We start from the raw sequence: 16,629 nt of genomic DNA, 5'->3' as shown, positions 1-16,629 counted from the left end.
AGGTATGGCCTCTTCGTGGGCCTGGTCAAGTGGGATTGCCTTGCAAGACATTTGTATGGCGGCAGGCTGGGCCTCCCCGTCTACATTTATAAGGTTTTATAACCTAGAGGTTCCCGCCCTGCAGGCCAGGCTGCTGTCGGTCTAAGTTTACCAGTATTGTCTGACCTGATGCGATCAGCTCAGAATGCTGCGTCTACTGAGCACAGCTCAATGTTCGACAGTAAAAAAGTAGCAGCACGAGATGTGCCTGGGCAAACTGTGTAAGACCCACATTCCCCCATCAGTTCAGGCCGTACCCCGCCCTGTCTGTATGATGAAATTCACGTCTCAGCGACGCTGCCATATGTGGAAGAGTGCGGCTTCGCCCCTCCCTCTTCCCGGACTCCCTGTGAGTTCCCTGAGTGATTGTGCACTATATGTACCCCGGGTTTTCACCTTTGGGTCTTTGGTGTCAGATCTCAGCATGCACGGCGTTTTGCATTGGGTCCCCTAGCGTAAGATATCTTACGCAGTACGAGAGACCTCTCGTAAGAGAACGTACTCGGTTACTAACGTAACCTCGGTTCTCTCTAGAAGAGGGAACGAGTACTGCGTATCTTGCCGTGCATGCACACGCTCTGGTTGCTTCGATGATGAAAAACCAGATAATAGCTGCCTGCGAGCGGTATTTATAGGCCTAGACCACGCCCATTTCGGCGGGATGTGACGCAGCGGGCGCGAAGTGCCCTGATTGGGTCTGGCGTCACGCCAGGCCTCGCTCGATAGGCTGCTGCAGTTGCCGCAGAGCAGCCAATAGGCGCGCGAGCTGTCTCGCCTATGTCTGCATGCTGCTGCAACGCGTTTTGCATTATTACAAAATTAAGGATAATTTTTGGCTTCAATATCTCGCGGAAAAATGATTTTCCCCTAGCGTAAGATATCTTACGCAGTACTCGTTCCCTCTTCTAGAGAGAACCGAGGTTACGTTAGTAACCGAGTACGTTATCGCACATCGCAGCTTTTCCTCATATCGTGCAGCCCTGCCCAAAGGTCTCAACTGCTGCCAGAAATCATCGACATGCTTATATTCTTGAAAAAGAACATTACCATAATCTTAGGCTGTTCTGTGTAGTTCATTTATCTCTTTTTCATGCTTGAAGAAAAAAATGTGTTTCTGTTTGAACTTGTAGTTTTGAGAAAGCAGTACTTTGATTATGGATACACACTTACGGTTTGCATTTAAAGTGTTATTTCAGTTATTTATATTTATTTTATTTATACTGTTTTATTTTTTTATGTTCGATTTGTGGAAAGGAGTTAGAGTTCTCATGTGAAATCGTACAGGGGAGAAGCCAGACGGTAGAGTTTATAGCAAAACATTTTGCAGTGTTTGCATGTCCTTTACTGCATAGAATTAATTAAAATAGAAGTAAAATAACATTCATTACAAGTTGATTTCAAAATGCACCTAAATTGTTTTGCATTTTGTGATTTTCAGTTGAATAAAAGACTATTTTCCATTCATTTATTTCATCATTGAGGATTTCTTAAATTGTGTAAAAATCTCGTCTTGTCTTGTTCTCGTGAACCCAATCTCGTGTCTCGTGGAGTAAGCGTCTCGTCACACCCCTACTAACTGATAAACCTGCACTTGTTTGTCATTACTATTAATCAAATTTGTGTTTTTGTTTGTTTGTTTTCTTCATTCAGGCATGCCGGAGTATACAGGAACATCTTGAGGCGGAAGAGAATCGTCAACCATACATTCTTGCCACAGGGAGCAGCAAGGAAACTATCAGTCAGTTCTTCATTGTGGTTGATAAAAAGCTCATCCCCTGTCAAGAATCCTCTTCACTTGCAGCAATTGATGAACTCCTCAAGGTCCATTTTGTTTTCAGCATCAGTTATGATCTTCCACTCAAAAATATGTACACTTTTCTCCAGACTACAATCTACGGAATTGATGTTGGCACCACAAGTGAGAGCCCAAGGGTAAAGGAGCTCAGAGCGAAGTTATTGAATGATGTTTAGATGCTACATCTGTAAAACGCTGCTTGCTACAACAGTAAAATTAATTCGGCACCTTAAACTTGTACATGGTTTGTATCCTGGCAAGAAATTTGAGCTGGTTTGTGCTCAGGATGGTTGTTGCTTGCAATTTAAAAGTTATGCAGGTTTAAAAAACATTTAACTAGATTTCATTTTAGTGGTGTAGCATCAAACAGTGAGAATGTATCACTACAAAATCAACAAGCTCCAAATCCCGGTGAAGCAGCATCACTTGTTGTGTCTAACACAGAGCAAAGTTCAGATAATGATGCAAGTTTGCATGAATGTTCTTCTGTTTCAAGGGATTGTTCCAAAGAAATGTGTGCATCCATAATAGCTAAATTGCAGGGTAACGGTGTTGCAAACAGTGTTATTATGTCAGTTGTTGAAAGCATGGAGGATTTTGTCACTGATTTCCATACAAGTTTAAGGGAAAACATTTTAAATGTTGTGCCTGTTGACAGCACAAGTAGAAGTTCAGTTGAAGATGTTTTTAATAGTTTTCATAATCCATTCTCCGATTTTAATACCGATACAAAATGGAGAAAATATTTCAGTGAGAAATGGGGGGTTGTTGAACCTGCTGAAATACACTTAGGTGTCAGATACGATACAAGAAAGAATAAGATCTCTGGAATGTATGAACAGATTCCAGTTAATGACACTTTCATATATATCCCTCTTCTGAAGACTCTTGAATTCATTTTTAGGAATAATGAGGTGTGTAATCTTATTCAAGAGAAACGGCAAAGTGACACGTATCGAGATTTGTGTGACGGACAGTATTACAAAAACCATCCTTTGTACTCCATCCATAGCAATGCCCTTCAGATCCAAATTTACTACGATGATTTCGAAACGGCAAACCCATTAGGATCTCAACATGGGATTCATAAACTTGGCTGTTTATATTTTGTGCTTCGTAACCTGCCAGCACACATAAATTCTTCCTTAATGAACATACATCTAATTTCTTTGTTCCATTCTGAGGATGGAAAAAACTATGGCATGGACAAAATACTTGGCCCATTGGTTGATGATGTGAAAATACTTGAGCAGGAGGGAATGAAAGTGTCATTTTCTGAGGAGCCCATCTTTGGTACTATTGCGCAATTTACCGGCGATAACCTTGGTCTAAATGGTATTCTTGGTTACGTTGAATCTTTTTCTGCGAAACATTACTGCAGACTGTGCCTCACTGACAAGGTGTTAGCACAGGAAGTATTTAGTGAGGATGATCCGCGGGTGATATTGCGTAGCAGAAACCTAAATGAGGAACATTATAAGTATCTAGCTGACAACCCTAATGAAAACTCCTGTTATGGTATTAAAAGAAATTCTGTACTCAATACCTTGACTTACTTTAATGTATCAGAGAACTTTGTGCTGGATATTATGCATGATATCCTGGAGGGAGTTGCACAGTATGAAGTGAAACTGCTTTTTGAATACATGAGTTGCAATCTAATTTCTTGCGATTCCATTCCTCAAAGATTGTATGCCTTCAACTATGGCTATTTGGACAAAAATAATCGCCCAACCAAGGTTAACCTTCAACAAGCTGGAAACAGCATTGGACTCAACGCAAGTCAGACATTGTGTCTCATTAGGAACATCCCTCTCATATTTGGAGATGTAGTCCCAGAAGGGGATAAGCACTGGCATTTGATGTTGCTCCTCTTACATATTGTTAACATTATATTTTCTCCTTGCATCTCTGAAGGAATGACAATATTTTTGAAGCATCTGATAGTGGAGCATCATCGATTGTTCAAGGAGTTGTACCCTTCTAGGAATCTGATTCCAAAGCACCACCTTATGATTCACTACCCTGAATGCATCAGGCAAATTGGCCCATTAAAGGGGTGGTTCGGGATTTTTGACATCGGACCTCATTTTTAAGTCAGCCTGGTTGTTATTCATCAGTGGAGACATTTTAAAAAAAAAATTATCCAGTCCTTATATTTGGATAGTTAGCCGATGCTAGGCTAGCGCGAGTCAATGGTATATGTTAGCCAGCCATTAAAAACCGTTTTACCCACTCCACAGTGCACCAAACGCAAATCAATTATAACACTAGACTATCGATGTATATGTCCGTTGAGAGAATAATGTTAGAAATCAAACTTACCTTTTCATCACATTGCATTAGTTATAATTTGTTCCCTGTAATCATAAGCCTTGTCTACAGCAGCAGCGGAGTGATATTGATTAACTAGGCAACCGAGTGAGCCGGTACACACATGACGCAAGTGTATTTACCTGCCGCGACTTTGATATCGCTGAGGAATGCTAGCTAACGTTAGCTGGATGTAACGACTGTAGTGCGCTTCTGTTCTGTGTTTACTTTTTGCCGCATTACTAACCGGAGCAAAGTAAAATTCCGCAGCTGCTGAGAAACTAGTTCCTTTGGGATCATTGAGATGAAAGGTAAGTTTGATTTCTAACATTATTCTCTCAACGGACATTTGCATCGATAGTCTAGTGTTATAATTGATTTGCGTTTGGTGCACTGTGGAGTGGGTAAAATGGTTTTTAATGGCTGGCTAACATATACCATTGACTCGCGCTAGCCTAGCATCGGCTAACTATCCAAATATAAGGACTGGATAATTTTGAAAAAAAAATGTCTCCACTGATGAATAACAACCAGGCTGACTTAAAAATGAGGTCCGATGTCAAAAATCCCCAACCACCCCTTTAATTCATGTATGGACTATGAGGTATGAAGCAAAACACAGGTTTTTTAAGAAAAATCTAAAAAATTTCAAAAACCTGACCAAATCACTTGCCAAAAAACACCAGCTAGCCATTGCCTATCACTGGGAGCACTGTACTATCAAAGGTATTGAGTCTGGCCCTGTTTCAAAAGAATTGTTGTCCGACCTTGAAAACGGTGATTTTATTTCTGAGCAGCTCCACATTGATCTCTCAAGTAGAGCCCGACCGATATATCGGCGGGCCGATATTATCGGCCGATATTAGGCATTTTCCAAACTATCGGTATCGGCATTTATAATGGCCGATAAATGAATATTTAAAAAATAAAATAAAAGCGGACGAAACACCCTTCAACCATGTTATGAGTGTTGGCGCTGCATAGTTTGTCCACCAGAGGGCACTCTACAAGGAAGATCGCTCGGGCTAGAGGAGTGCACGAACAGAGTCCAGAGTTCACCTGAGTCGGGAGACGGCAGCGCCGGATGATTCTGTCAGCATTAAAGACTTTTAAAATAATTTAACTCGCGTTCATGTTTGAATGCCTTGTGTTTGTGATGCAAAAGACTATGCGCGCTAACCATTACCATAGTAAACATAGTAAACGCTTGAAGATACGCATAGTAAAAAAACATAGTGAACGCTTGAAGAAATCAGACCAATCATAAAGGCTATCACAGTCATGTTTTTATTTTATCTGTCAGTAGCCCACGTCTCGTCTCTTTATACCGGACTATCATAAAATAAAGCAACTTTTTTTTCGGGAGCTTCCTCTGTTTCTCTGACTGAAAATATCTGTATGGGAGTCGAGAGAGTGCTAAAGCTCCTCAGGTCGTATTTTTGGTGGCATATATTTGTAGAAATTATCATTCTTTCTAAATGTGATACAAATATGTCCTGTAACTAGCCGACCAAATAAACAGAAACAGACGCGACTGAAGAAGTAAGTGTGTCCTCTTTCTTTTGTGAAATAGACCTAACGTTAACGGTAATTTATTTCTGAGTGACTAATGTGCAATTTTGACATTAATGAATTCATTATGATCAATGTATCACTTTTTATTGTAAACCTGTGGTAAAACATCGATGCTTGGGTTTTAAATATTCAAGTAAACAACAAAAATGCCAGCAAACGGCCGCTTTTATCATGTTTGTTTTCAACGCTGTTTCCAGTGATTTCTGATTCGTTTTCTGATAAAACTTCCATTTGTCGGTGAAATGATGGGTAAGTGTGACGTTGTTCCAGAGAGGCGTGTTACGGGCGTGTTTTAGTGAAGCGCTGTGGAGCTTCTGGCCCGAACGCGGCTATCACAACGAACTTATTCTGCCTAAATAAAGTAATGATTACTGTATTTATAACTAGCATATCTGTAGTTCCAGTCTCTGCATTGTAAAATGTAAGTTAGGCACGCGAGGAGTGAACATTTAGACATAGAGAAAAAGTATCAAACATAGCCTGTGCATAAAAGTTAGCTTTTCTTTTACACGTGTGCAGTGCCGTCGCTGGTGGGGTGCGAGGCCCTGTGCGAACTTGAAATGCGAGGCCCTGCTCTTTGATGTGTATGCTCAATTGCGCAGTAATTACACAGTCACACGGACGTAGCTGTTCTAATTCTTTTGCATGCATAATCTTGCTGTAATACGTTTTCATCAAGTAGAATAATACATAATCATGGACATAGTCTCAGCTATGACTTTTTGCTATTTATTTCAGAGGGGAAAAAATCAACTGTCCAACAACGAATCCGCCTATTTAAGCAATGTGTATCTAAATGGTCCAGTGGTATAACTTTTGCCTAGCGTGTCAGAGGTTGTAGGTTCGATTCTGATCTCGTATGGTTTTATTTTTCTCGTATAACGTTAGTTTTTTTTTTCTCATCAAAACCATATATGTTAATCAGTGGTTGTATATCAAGCAGGGACACATTTGTGTGCATTATGTTAGAGTATCCACAACGGATTGAAGCGCGCGTCCAAATGAAGACAGTGCGGCGTGTGCGCAAGCCGCACGAGAAAACACTGCGAGCACTTTGGTCACTTGATTTAAATAACACATTTCGATCTTCTCTTATTTAAAAAAAAAAAAAAAAAAAAACGAACGAAATGAATGCTCTGCCCGTTAATTGGATATGTTTTATTTATTTGTAGAATTGTTACATTCACGCGAGATGTTTAAAAAAGTAAAAAATAAAATAAAAACAGCAGGATTGCGAGGCCCCCTATTAGCGCGAGGCCCTGTGCGGTCGCACAGTTCGCACAGTCTATGCGACGGCTCTGCACGTGTGTGAAATCCAAGTGTGCGTTGCTGACTTCGTTTAGCCGCAGCATTAACGAGTCACATAATGTATTTAGTGCATCACTAAATAGTAGATTTTAGAAGGCAGGCAGCAAATGATGATTGAAAATGGTTTGTTGTAGCTTGATGGAATAGATGGATAGAATTAAAAGAGTGCAGGTAAAGGGATAAGCAAGTTGACATTGTAATTATAAGGTAGCTTATAACATTGACATTTGGCAGACGCTTTTATCAAAAGCGACTTACATTGCATTTAAAGGTACACACACACACACACAAGGAGTGACCTTTGTCTTGTTTAATAATAATACAAATGATGATGATAATAATAATATCATCATCATTGATTTTTAAAAATTATTACTGTCAATATTAATAATAATAGTTGATTTTTTTTGTTCAAAGGACTTTAAGTTTCATATCTTAAGTTTGTATTTTTAATATACATTATATTTATCAGAACTTTAATATTGTCTGTTCTGTTGTGACAATAAAACAAACAAGTTTATTTTTAAACTGCATTATCATATTATTTTAGTAAGGCTGAGGACTCTACATTATGAAATTGTGAAATAACTACAAATAACATATGTTTGGGAAATCTGTTCATGTTTTGTTACGCGTTTCTGGATTTAAAACAAATAACATATGTTTGGGAAATCTGTTCATGTTTTGTTACGCGTTTCTGGATTAAAAAAAAAAATATATATATATATATATCGGCATATCGGATTTTTAAATCACCAAATATTTGTATCGGTATCGGCCTTAAAAATCCCATATCGGTCGGCCTCTACTCTCAAGTGAATTAACGGTCACACCGTGGGTTAAGTGTCATGGTACGGAGTATCGTACTGGTCTTGTTGTGTGCTTAGACTTGGTTGATGATGCACCTGTCTTTGGAAAAATTGTTAACATTTTTATTATGGATGGAATTTTTTTTTTGGCATCATGTATGGAATCAGAGTTTGTTGAACATCTTCATGCTTTCAGTGTTTTTGCACAAGAGAACAGTCTTGTGCTCAAAAAACCTGACGAATTGTTTTACCACAAGCCGTTTGATTTACAAATGTCCTATGGAAATGACAGTCTATTTTACATAGTTTTGGACTGTTATTTGTAAAAAAAAAAAAAAAAAAAAAAAATGTATTCATGTAATTTAAAGTACTGGCTAGATGTATTGGTGCTCTGTGCTGGAATAAAGTTTTGAAAGAGTAATACAGAGTGATGTGTTTATTTCAAAGTGAATTTATTCTTTTCAGATTAAATAATTGTTAGTTTATTTTACAGTTCTTTAAAGTAGGTAATGCAAAACCCTAATAAGAAAAACTGGTAACTCCTTTAGTGTTGTTTTTTATTTGTAAATAGGTGTTCCATCAACACCAGGATGGTGTAAAATTTGACTCCTATAAGGTTGAGAAGATTGTCATTTCCATTTTTTAAAGTGTTAGGTCAACACCAGAACAGTGTAGAAGTTTAACTCTGCCAGTGTTTGCTACAAAGCTGCACCCAGCTCTGTAACAGTGTTGTTGTTCTCTGCATTGGTGTTAAAATTTTACTCTCTTAGTGTTCATATTGTTACACTGTGTCGGTGTTGCGAGAGGCAACACTTTTGAAAGTGTTGAACTAACACTTTGTGGGTGGTAGGCTTGGGCGGTATTCGAATTTTGATACCGTCAAACCTCCTCCCTATTTTACCGGGGTATACGGTATTACCGTGACTAATTAAAAATTATGACATAATGGGCTCAGACGGCGTCACCAAACTGTTGGCTTGTGCCTACACCGTCAAAAACTGAATGCCAGATCGGGCAAAAAATAAATAAAAAATCAAGCCCAACCCCTGCACGTTGTGTCTGAGTCAGGCCGACGGCATTAACTGTTATTATGAGCCGGAGCCCACCATTATTCAACATAATATCTGTGTGCGTGCAACAAGCAAAAAGTGCCTCTGTAATCCGGTGACACGTGTCCATTGATTTTTATTAATACAACTTTTCTGCAAAGATGGAAGTTGACGATCGCCATCTCTGTACAATCAGAGAGTGGCCTTTTTTTTTTCGTTTTGAATTGTTTCGTTTAAAGAAATTGACGATCGGCATCTGAACGCTATAGAGAGACATGCACATCATGGATTACAGAGAGTACGTTAGGCTAGTCTATTTATTTTCGTTTTGAATGGTTTCGTTTAATGAAATTGACGATCGCATCTCCGTATGAACGCGCCTAGAGAGAAATGCACATCATGGATTACTTAGCCTAATCAGTGAGTAGCCTATTTCTTTCGTTTTGAATTGTTTCGTTTAAATAAATTTCAAGCTTTATTTATATATATTTGCCATGTCTGTGAGGCATAGCCTACACTGAGTTTCGGTTAATTTATGAGATTTCAATGCAAGTGACCGCGGCATGCCCATCATGTCATGATTATCCAGGAAATTGGTTGATGAAAAATGTATTAAAATTAAGAAACAATATATACAAAACGAAATTCGTTTTAAAGAGGCCTTTTACAAAACGAAATTTATTGAAGTGGTCAAATCGTCTGACTCCCGATGCATCCCATCTTATTTGTGCCGTTCACTTTTCATAATCAACAAAGATGGAAAAAATAACATTATAATATTTTAACAAATACGAAACTTAATGCGCTTATTTAATGAACTCGAGAACAAAATGCATCCTGGCAGCAGTGAGTGGGCGGTTGTTTCGGAGATGCGACATTAGGTTAAGAGGTGTTTACATCTCTTGTATTTACCGCCTCTCCCTTCTCATGCGGTTGGAACCAGAAATATTGCCAAACTGCAACCACACATAAGCAGTTTTTAGGCAATAAATAAATTATATATATTATAGGCTATATAAGTGCCGGTAATGACGGTATTGAAACTGATACCGGTGCTATTTTAAGATCCCGCGGTATCCGATATTACCGTAATACCGCCCAACCCTAGTGGGTGGTTCCCATATATACACTTTCAAAGTGTTGAAATTAACTCTATTGGTGTTGATTTCCGGATTTCAAATTTACTGTGATCAAATTATGTACTACATATTACAGCATTGTTTCAATACAAGACATACCAATGGACTCGCGCACCTTTCTGTCTTCTTTGGGCACCAGATGTTCCTTCCTCACCCGAAACAAAGGACTTATTCGATTAGCTTGCGTTGATATAGGACTGGTCTTCCTTCTCTGCTGTAAAATAAGAAAGTCTCGACTTACTCTATGTGCAATAACTATTGTTCTTGAAACATAAATTAAGACAGTTATAAATAAGTTAATTTACCATACGATTCAGGAGAGAACATTTGATGAGTAAATACTGATTGCAATATTCTAAAAAATAAATAAGCAAACTTAAGAACAATTCAAATTCCCTAACATAGGGGGTTATATAAACTGATATTCTAATATAAGTAAGAAGAATTTAATAGCAGGGACTGTATCAATTTTCTTTAAGGATTTACAAAATAAAGAAAAGTCATTTTTTAATGCATTCACATTTGGAAGAGATTTTGTGAAACGACATTTGTGGATATAGAATTTAACAAACAGTATAATATTATTTATCAAATATTCAACTTTTTTATTTTTCATTAAAAGTCCATATTTGATCCCATTCCAGGGAAAAAAAATCAGATCGTGACGTAACTCTTTGATAGCGAGAAAGTTAACCTGCGCATGCGCGGCCCCGCCCACTAAATCCAGCGGGGTGAAGCTGGAGCTCCAGCGAGGGGAGGAGCTGGAGCTCTAGCTCCTCCCATTTGGCGCTGCATCGAGTACCTATATATATATATATACAGTACCAGTCAAAAGTTTGGAAATGTTACTATTTTTAATGTTTTTGAAAGAAGTCTCTTATGCTCATCAAGCCTGCAGTTAAAAAAACAAAAACAAAAAAAAAAACTGTAATATTATGAAATATTATTACAATTTAAAATAATGGTTCTCTTTTTTAATATACTTTAAAATGTAATTTATTTTTGTGATGCAAAGCTGAATTTTCATCAGCAAGTACTCCAGTCTTTGGTGTCTTATGATCCTTCAGAAATCATTCTAATATGCTGATTTATGATCAATGTTGGAAACAGTTGTGCTGCTTAATTTTTTTTTTTATAACCTGAGATACTTTTTTCAGGATAATTTGATGAATAAAAAGTTAAAAAGAACTGTATTTATTTAGAATAGAAATCTTTTGTAACAATATACACTACCGTTCAAAAGATTGGTAACAATAATTTTATTTTTTTTAAGAAATTAGTACTTTAATTCAACAAGGATGCGTTAAATTGATAAAAGGTGATGGTAACGATTTATATTGTTAGAAATGTTTTTATTTTGAATAAATGCTGTTTTAATGAATAAATGCGGTTAACGTTTTACTCATCAATGAATCCTGAAAAAAGTATTCCAAAAAAATATATTAAACAGCACAACTGTTTCCATCATTGATAATAACTGAGTATCAAATAATCATATTAGAATGATTTCTGAAGGATCATAAGACACCAAAGACTGGAGTACTTGCTGATGAAAATTCAGCTTTGCATCACAAAAATAAATTACATTTTAAAATATATTAAAAAAGAGAACCATTATTTTAAATTGTAATAATATTTCATAATATTACTGTTTTTTGTTTTGTTTTGTTTTTTAACTGCAGGCTTGATGAACATAAGAGACTTCTTTCAAAAACATTAAAAATAGTAATGTTTCCAAACTTTTGACTGGTACTGTATATATATATATATATATTTTATGGCAAAAGAGAGCAAGCAAGCCTTGTGTTGTTCCCTGCCCACGTTATATCACGGGTGGGGAGGACACACACTTCAGCTTTGTGTTGTTTGTTTGGGAGTGGAGCATGCCAACAGTCAGTTCTCGAGGGGGCTGACTGTGAGCATTGCGAGAAGCTGTCCGTGAGGACGCTCCGCTCCCGCCGGCCATTCTTCGAGGAGGACGGTTCGGTGCGCGCTCCCCGAGGCGCGGGTCCCGCTGCTGCCGAGGCACGGCGTCGACGCGCATCTTGGGGATCGCAAATGGATCGAACAGCGGGGTTTGAGACGGGCCCCGCCCTATCTCTGCCTTTAAACGCTCTGCGGGTTCTCCTCCCCGGGATGAGGCACTCATGCTGCGATTTCCAGTTCCGAGGAATTGGTATCGTTAGTGTTTTTGTTAAGAGAACAAAACAATTAAAAATATAAAGAATAAAGCAGATGTTTATGAATAAATAAATAAACAAGTCAGCTCATAACTCTGTTGAATAAAGAGGAGCTTTTAAAAGGAGGTTTTATCTAGTGCTGTTGCCAAGTTAAATATTACTGGCCAGCCGGTTATGATGAGAGTGAAAATATAAGTAAAACTCTATATCTCAGCCTCCTCGTCGGGCAATGCCGTTTTTTCCCTATCTCCACACTGAGGTGTCGAGATCGTGGAATAAACCGGTTTCTATTTATGCGTTTAGTCCCCAAACTTCTACTATAGTAATGTTATGGGTTATGTTAAGCACTAAATGGTTTAGCTCCCCAGTACTTGAGCGAGCTCTTAACGCATTATAGTCCTTCACGTCTATTGCGATCTCAAAATACCGGCCAGTTAACCAAAATACAATAAAATATATCCAATAAAATATAGATTTTAAAGTTAAATAACCAAAATACTATGTTTGATAGTTATACTTATAATTTTGTTTCTATTACATGCAGTTCTAACTTGAGCTCTTAGCTCTCCGGTTAGAATATTGGCTTCTTACTGACCCTTTAAAGGGATACTCCACCGAAAAATGAAAATTCTGTCATCATATACTCACCCTCACCCTCACCAGACAGTTTTAGATACCATTGACTTCCATAGTATATTTTTTTCCTACTATGGAAGTCAATGGTATCTAAAACTGTCTGGTTACTCACATTCTTCTAGATATATTCCTTTCTGTTCAGCAAAATAAAGAAATTCATACAGGTTTGAAACAACATGAGGGTGAGTATATGATGACAGAATTTTCATTTTTCGGTGGAGTATCCCTTTAAAGGGTCAGTAAGAAGCCAATATTCTAACTGGAGAGCTAACTGTACGTTCACACCGCCGCCGACTTGAGCTGCAAAGAAGCTCTGGCCGCCCTGTCAAGGACGCTTGTCAAAAAGTACGGGAAGCTTGTTGACGCTTTGGCCGCTCTGAAGTCTGTGTCACACCATGAAATGTTATAACGACAGCATTTTTATAACCGTTTTGGTCACATTTGGTCGGGAAAAAATAATAATTAGCTATTATTATTATCATTGACATATCATGACAGAATTTTCATTTTTCGGTGGAGTATCCCTTTAAGAAACACAGAACTCACTCTTGCACTCACACTTACAATCTCACACACACACACACACACACACACACACACTCCGATATGTGGTTTATGAGGACTCTCCATAGGCGTAATGGTTTTTCTAATGTACAAACTGTATAATCTATCCCCCTACTACACTAACCCTACCCCTAAACCTACCAATCACAGATTTAGTATGTTTTTTAAGCCGTTTGGTTTAGAACAGCCATTCTCAAACTGTGGTCCGCGGACCACTAGTGGTCCGTGAGGGTACTGCAGGTGGTCCGTGGAAAGGCTAAATAAAATATTAAATAATATTTTTTTTTACCTTCATTTTACCAGGAAATTCCCATAAAAAAAGAAAAGTAAAAAGAATATGTAGGCCTATATTGATATAACATTTTAATTAAATTGTCAAGTTATTGTGTGATTACTAAAATAGCCTAGTGGTGTTCGGCCGTGACATTCAAGTTCAGTGCCGTTAGAACCACAACATTGGTTCGGTGGATAGCAACAGGTTCTCTGAAGAGAAAAGGGCAGAGGCAAATATGTTCTCATTATCACATCACACGCATAGCCTTTAATGGTGCGTTCACAACGGACGAAATTTCGCTTCAAACTTTTGTTTTTACGCGCGTCAATTTAGCTCTTGACGCGCGAATTGATACAAAGTGGTCAAGCGTATCACTGGACGCGGCAGGCGCGAATTTCACATAATCCCTTTTTGAATTTGATGCGCTATAGGCGGATCTTTTGTGACGTCATTGTTTATGTTTGTCGCGTTGCATCATGGGAATCGTGTGGCAGGAAACACCGCTAGATACCTGTAATTTGATTGTTTTGCACGTTTGGAGGAGGATTTAGAGAAGAGGATGGTTCACTCTTGCTGTGTGGTCGAGTACGGCTCGTTGGGGGCCTGATAAAAAGTTTTCGAATTCCCTCCGAAAAGGATCGCGAAAAACGAAAGAAATGGTTGCGTGCAATTAGGCGATTGAACCTGGACGCTCCGAAGAAAGCCTGAATTCCTGCAGCTAACGTTACTGATCGAGTTTGTGAGGCTCATTTTGTTCATGGTAGGCCTAAGTCTTAGTGACTATGTATTTATAGAAGATTGAATAAAAAAATAAATAAAACTGAGTCAAATCAACCGAGTCATGTTTTCGCGTTCTGATTCAGGTGTCCCAAACCGCGATCCACAGCACCCAGACTATGTTCCTCACATCAAAATGGGCTATTCTGGATCGCAAAACTTAAAAGCAAAAGAAAAGGCTGTTCTAACCTCTGCTTTTAGCACGATCACTGCTTTCTGTTTGGCAGAAAAGATCGGCCCAACTTTTCGAAAAAACAAAATAATCATAGGCCTCAAGACTTTTGAAAGCCTTTAATCTTTCATGAGTGAAGGGTCCAGGGGTTTCTATTAAATAAGAATAAATGTCTCCCCAGCAGATTGGTGGCCAAGACACGGGCAAGTCGGACCAACGTTTTTTGTCATCCCAGATCTCATATGGGCTTTGAATAACTTCGATTTTGTCACCAATACAAATTTTGAGCTTCTCTCCAAACCTCCTCCGGTCTTCAGATGTTAAAGTGCTTATATATTGTGGATTTCGCCCGCTAACTCTCTTGAAAATGCTCGTCGCGTCTTTACTGTCCGCAATACTGTTTGTTTTGTTGCCACACAACCACTCGCGCATGCGTACAAAGATGTCAACAAAGATCCTCCTATTCGCGTCCGGTGTGTGAACGCACAGTTAGGCATAGGCAGTTTATATGAAACGAAATGTTTATAAATGGAATGAATAAGGCCTGTTATTATTTAATTTCCAGTTAGTTTCTTGATCTCGCGTTTCTGAAATGTTTTGCAGATGTGCTGTTAAGTGGACAAACTTTTTGAGGACTTGTAAAACTCTGAAGATTAATAATAATAATCCCCTAAAATCGCCAAAGGTTTTGAAATGTTGACTATATTCCAGTGTTCTTATTACTGTATAGATTCCATACTACATTGCTATGGAAATAAGCCTGTTGTTCAAATGAACCTGATTATGCCCTGGGCGCTTGAGTAGCCTAAATAAATAAATTAAATATGTGGCAGCCGTTGTGTGCAGTAAACTTTCCTTTAACAAGCCTGTGATGTGATGACCAGTTATAGTTTTAGTGCTAGTAAGCCTATTTAGAGGTGCAGATTAATTCAGGTAGGACTGTGTGTAGACATATTTTATTATGTGTATTATGAGGTGGTCCGCGAAAATTCTTGATTACAAATAGTGGTCCACACACACAAAAAGTTTGAGAACCCCTGGTTTAGAAGGACACATATGTCCTCATAAACCATGTTTACGTTGTAATACCCATGTCATTATACACATTTGTGTCCTCATAAACCATATACAAGAACACACACGTCTCTCACACACACACACACACACACACACACACACACACTAACAATATGCTCTGACAGGAGGAGGACAGAGTAAAGGTACACAGGACCTACAATTTTCACACTTTTATTAGCCCCGGGTCTAGCCGGACAGCCTGTGTGTGTGTGTGTGTGTGTGTGTGTGTGTGTGTGTGTGTGTGTGTGTGTGTGTGGTGTGTGTGGTGTGGTCATTGAAAATGTGTTCAGATATATATTCTTCACAGAAAATGAGCCAAGGCCAATGAGTCTGAGTTTGAAAAAATAAATAATCGTATAATTTTTCTCTTGATAAAAAATGAAACCGGGTCCTACAGACCCGAACACCATACAAGGGTTAAAACGACACTAACGAGACGCTTAACAACACAGCGTACAAAACAAACATTTTATATAGATATCATATTCTAATTAAATGAATACTTACAATCACAGAAATAATGTCCTTGGCGATGGTCAATTTGCTGCCGCCGCAACTGCTGCTCGTGTCCGAAAGCTGAATCATACGTGTAACAGCTGTTCTAAATAAGCTACATCTGATTGGTTAATAATAATCCTATTTCAGTATCTTGCCGCACTATTGGCTCGACTGATATAGTAGGCAACCGCGTTTGCCTGCATATTTACGGGTCGTGCAATATAATTTCGGGGGAACATGTGCAATAAATGGGAGTGGCAACACTTTTCATATCGTTGAGAATAAAACAACCGTCCCAACTTTACAAATCCAGGTTCTCCCTCCATGGGGATCATCCATTTCGAAAAGTAAAGCAGATACGGAACCTCGGCCCACGCGAGATGCAATGCGATTGGTTGCTGGACCAGCCAATGGAATTAATATG

The 16,629-nt window shown here is 38.5% G+C and overlaps 1 protein-coding gene across 1 annotated transcript in view; it reads right to left on the bottom strand.

Annotated features, from left to right (window-relative positions):
• Nucleotides 1–16,408, bottom strand: part of LOC309510111 (uncharacterized protein) — a 47,812-nt gene extending 31,404 nt beyond the window's left edge. Inside the window, exons 1-2 of the mRNA XM_082191195.1 lie at nucleotides 16,215–16,408; nucleotides 10,127–10,241 (exon numbers count right to left, since the gene is read on the bottom strand). Coding sequence (XP_082047321.1) covers nucleotides 10,127–10,241; nucleotides 16,215–16,292 — 193 coding nt within the window. The 5' untranslated portion in view covers nucleotides 16,293–16,408. The remainder of the gene's footprint in view (nucleotides 1–10,126; nucleotides 10,242–16,214) is intronic.
• Nucleotides 16,409–16,629: the final 221 nt, after the last annotated feature.

This window comes from Leuciscus leuciscus, assembly GCF_965113295.1.
Source record: "Leuciscus leuciscus genome assembly, contig: SUPER_11_unloc_2, whole genome shotgun sequence".
In the NCBI taxonomy this organism is placed as follows: domain Eukaryota; kingdom Metazoa; phylum Chordata; class Actinopteri; order Cypriniformes; family Leuciscidae; genus Leuciscus; species Leuciscus leuciscus.
This window is presented reverse-complemented; position numbering and strand designations above follow the sequence as displayed.